Source organism: Beta vulgaris, chromosome 2, assembly GCF_026745355.1.
Source record: "Beta vulgaris subsp. vulgaris cultivar EL10 chromosome 2, EL10.2, whole genome shotgun sequence".
Taxonomy (NCBI): Eukaryota; Viridiplantae; Streptophyta; class Magnoliopsida; order Caryophyllales; family Amaranthaceae; genus Beta; species Beta vulgaris.
The window spans coordinates 24,641,660-24,646,228 of NC_079203.1; the positions used below are offsets into that span (position 1 = coordinate 24,641,660).

Consider the following 4,569-nt stretch of genomic DNA (forward strand, 5'->3'; position numbering starts at 1 on the left):
GACGGTCTGACCCAATACTTTCACTTTTATTATTTACTAAGGTTTAATATTATTTCCACTTAAATTTATTTTTCTAATAATGCCGTTTTATTTGATAATTATGTTTATTGAAATAATAATTTCATTTAGTTTTGAATTATTTAACGAGTTTATTTTTTTATTTATTTTTTGGCAATTCAAAATTGTTATTGATAACCAAAAAACAAGAGGTACAAAATAAAGATCCTAACTAAGGATCAGCTACAGACTACTATCTCCCCCCACCTCCTATGGAGGGTTTGAGAGACAGCAGCCTTCAGAACTCTTTACAACTAACCAACAACAGGAGTCAAGGATTACAAACTTAGAACCCATACAATGAGCCCTATTACATCAGTAGTAACTCGTTAATCCGGGGATCATTTCTAGAAGCTATGTGAAATAAAATTACTCTGAGGACTTGTTGTGGAGGCATAAGCTGGTTATCAACGATTTTTTTGTTTCTTTGAAGCCAAATATGATACACACTTTCCACAAAAAGCATAATATAGAGATGATGCTTCCTTCTGCTGCCTCTACTCTGATGGCTAGCCATTTCAATAACTTCTGGGAGGAGATAGTGGGTGGTGGGAAAATGAATCACCTTCATACATGATTACCATATGTTCTTGCTGTAATTACACTGGAAGAACAAATGAGCTTGTGTTTTTGGAGCAGTATTGCATAAAACACATGTAGCATCAGTTAGAATCCCCCATTGAAGCATTCTATCTTTAGTAATTAGCCTGCCCAATAATAGTAGCCAAGTGATGAACAAGGCTCTTGGACTAGCCTTACTGTTGCAGATAATTCTTTTCCAAGGGACCTGAGGTTAGTCTCCTCTTAGAAACCAGTAGAACTTCTTGATAGAGAATTTTCCATTATGCTCAAACTGCATACACTGTAATGGATTCTCAAGATGCATTCTAGCCTCCAGAATTTTTTTTATTGCCCAAGAGAGCCTCTTGGGTATCTCCATACTCCATACATCTCTGCGTTTGATGTAATACGCATGCAACCACTTAATCCACAATCTATCTTGTTTTTGAGCTAAAGCCCAAAAATGCTTCCCAATGGCAGCTTTGTTCCAGATGATGCTCTCCTTGAACCTCGTGCAACCCCAGGTCATAGTCCTCGATCCCCCGAACTCACCACGGGTGCCTCGACGGGCCACTCAGGCCGCCCCCAACAAAGGGGACGCACGACACGTAATCAACGAGCGTTACCTAAGGAACGGTAACCGTGACGCTCGAGAAGTCCTGAATGAGAAACGAGCGCAATCTAGAGCAAGAAGTACTCCTCCCAACCCTAACCGGGAGCAGAGGGAACCTCGGGAGAGGGAACCTCGAGAAAAGGACCCCCAAGATCAGAGGGAGCCTCGAAAGGAGAAAGAGCCTCGACATCGATGGCGACATCGACAGCGGGCTTCGAGCTCTGAGTCAAGCCAAGGGTTGAAAGTACAAATGGGGAACCTAGGGTTCTCCACGCCCTTCGACGAAAACATCATGAGGGCTCTCACCCCTCGAAAGGTTAAGGTTCCCCCTATCGATCATTACGATGGGACCACTGACCCTATCGATCATCTGGCCGCCTTCAAAGCGCAAATGAGTGTCCAGACCAGTAGTGAGGCAGCATGGTGCAAGTTCTTCCCAACCACTCTAAAGGGCTTGGCCTTAACCTGGTTCACCGAGCTTCCTTCCGGGAGTATATCGAGTTTCACTGCCCTTGAGATAGCTTTCAAACAGAACTTCATCGCGGGAAGAAGACATCGGAAGACCATTATCCACCTCATGTCGATCAGACAACGGAGGGAAGAAGACCTAGTTGACTATATCAAGAGATTCAATGAAGAATCACTCAAAAGTCTCCGATCTGCAGGACAGTGTCGCATTCACCGCGCTCATGTCTGGGTTATATCCCTCGAGTAGGTTCAAGATAAAGCTCACGGAGAGTGAGGCCTCGTCATTCTCAGAAGCCATGAACCTAGCACAGAAGTTCATTCAGGCCTCCGATATCTGTAAAACACACGAGGAGCCTAGCTTCGGGAAGAGAAAGCATGAGTATACCCCTCGAGCGGACAACCCCAGAGATGTCCCTTGGAAAGAGAAAGACAAAAAGCCTCGATTAGAAAACCACTGGAATAATCCCCGGTACAACCTGAATCAAAGAGAGATCTACTTGGATATCAAAGGGAAGTATCCCCTGCCAAAACCCAATCCCATTCGAACATCAGCCAGCAAGCGAGATAAGAGGCTCTGGTGCGAGTTCCATCACGATTGTGGTCACACCACGCGTGAATGTCGGGAATTAAAGAGAGCACTCGACAAGCTGGCCGACGAAGGAAAATTGAACCGATATCTGAAGGATCTAAAAGAAAAGAAAGTCGAACCCCGCCAGGAAAAGCAGGCTCGAAGTGACGAGACTGCAAGGTATGTTAACGTTATCGCAAGAGGGTTCGCCTCGGGAGGCTTAACCAGCCGCTCTCGTAAGAAGCACCTCTACACCCTGAAACACGGGAGTGATGCGACCTCCTCCGCCATATGCCCGACTAGGACTTTCAAAGACAGCCGTCGACCTATACAAACCCCGCACGACGACCCTCTGGTTGTCGAAATAAAGATAGCCAATCTACGGGTAGGTCGAGTTCTGATTGATAGCGGGAGCTCTGCGGATATCATCACTATGGATTGCTTGAGAAAGCTGAAGTACGAAGAAAAAGATCTCGCCCCTATCGACCAGCCGCTGGTAGGATTTGGGGGGTAATCAGTTCATCCCCTTGGCTCGGTCAAACTGCCTACACGGATGGGAGAGAAGGGGGCATGACGGAATGTCATCATTGATTACCTAGTGGTCGACACCAGCCTTCCTTATAACGTAATCATAGGGCATCCCACACTCAATAAGGTAAAAGCCGCCATCTCGACGTATCAACTACTCCTGCCTGTTCGAAAGGGACGACGGAAAGGTCGCCTATGTTGTTCGGCGACCAGAAGTCCGCTCGTGAATGTTACGTCAACAGTTTAAAAAGCCAGAGCGAGGAAATCTCCCGCAAGAGAAAGTGTCCCGAGCCAGAGGAGCCCTTCCCTGTCATGGGGGTCTACATGGCCGATAACCCGAAGCGGTACGAGAGGCCTCGACCAGCGGTCCGAGACGAAGAGGTGTGTATTGATAGCAAGCGTAATCGCACGGTCCGAATAGGCAACCAGGTCCCGGAAGGGATTAAGGCCCAAATCCTCAAAGTCATCAAAGAATTTCAAGATGTCTTCACCTATACTGTTGACGAGATGCACGGCATCGACCCTGAGCTTATTGTTCATCGGCTCAACATTCGAAAAGGATATAGGCCAATCAAGCAGAAATTAAGGCACCTAGGGGCCGAAAGGAGCGCAGCGGCCTCCGAGGAAATGCAGAAGTTGCTAGTCGCCGGCTTCATTCGGGAATGCTAGTATACCGAGTGGCTAACCAACGTGGTCCTGGTTCGAAAACAAATCGGAGCCTGGAGGATGTGCGTCGATTTCACAGACCTGAACAAGGCCTGTCCTAAGGATGATTTCCCCCTACCAAAGATCGACAGGTTGGTTGACTCAACAGCCGGCCATGTCTTATTTAGCTTCATGGACGCAAATGCGGGGTATCATCAGATCTCGATGGCCGCTGAGGACCAGGTCCATACTGCCTTCACTACGAGTTCAGGGGTATATTGCTATAAGGTGATGCCTTTCGGCCTCAAGAATGTCGGGGCCACCTATCAGCGCTTTGTAAATAAGATGTTTGAAAAATGGATCGGATGGAACGTTGAGGTCTACGTTGACGACATGATTGTCAAAAGCAGGAAAGAAGAAGATCATTTCTCTGAGTTACGAGAAACACTTTCCACCCTACGCACCTACAACATGAAGCTGAACCCGAAGAAGTGTGTCTTCGATGTGAAAGGGGGGAAGTGCCTAGGCTTCCTTGTCGACGAGAGAGGGATCGAAGCTAATCCTGACAAGATACAGGCCATTATCGAGATGAAAAGTCCTCGAACTGTCAAAGAAGTCCAGCGCCTAACCAGCTGCATGGCGGCCTTAGGGCGTTTTCTCTCTCGATCGGCAGACAAAAGCTTCTATTTCTTTCGAGCTCTAAAACAATCAACGTTCGAATGGGATACCTCAGCAGAAGAAGCATTCCAGCAACTCAAAAACCACCTAGCAAGTCTTCCCAAGTTGGTTTCACCTTTATCAGGAGAAACACTCTTGGTGTACCTCGCAGTATCTGAGCAAGCCATCAGTGCGGTTCTCGTGGCCGTGCATGAGAAGAACCAGCATCCAGTATATTTTGTGAGTCACGCCTTCCGAGGCACAGAGTCCAAATACCCCCCCCATCGAGAAAATGATTTTCGCCTTAATTCTGGCAACCCGGAAGCTTAAGCCTTACTTCCAGGCTCACCCTATCAAAGTTCTCACAAGCCAGCCCATACGAAAGGTAATAGAAGGGAAAAATCAGTCAAGCAGGGTTACGGACTGGGCCAACTAAATATCCGACTTCGGTATAGAGTTCGAGCCCCGGTGC

At 47.2% G+C, this 4,569-nt stretch overlaps 1 protein-coding gene across 1 annotated transcript; it reads left to right on the top strand.

Annotated features, from left to right (window-relative positions):
- Positions 1-1,995: 1,995 nt before the first annotated feature.
- Positions 1,996-2,781, top strand: LOC104906380 (uncharacterized). Its single transcript, XM_010695120.1, has one exon. It carries the CDS (start codon positions 1,996-1,998, stop codon positions 2,779-2,781), a length of 786 nt encoding a protein of 261 aa, XP_010693422.1.
- The last annotated feature ends 1,788 nt before the right edge of the window (positions 2,782-4,569 follow it).

Coding starts and splice junctions, on each gene's coding strand:
- LOC104906380 (XM_010695120.1), top strand. CDS start 1,996: ATGAACCTAGCACAGAAGTTCATTCAGGCCTCCGATATCTGTAAAACA.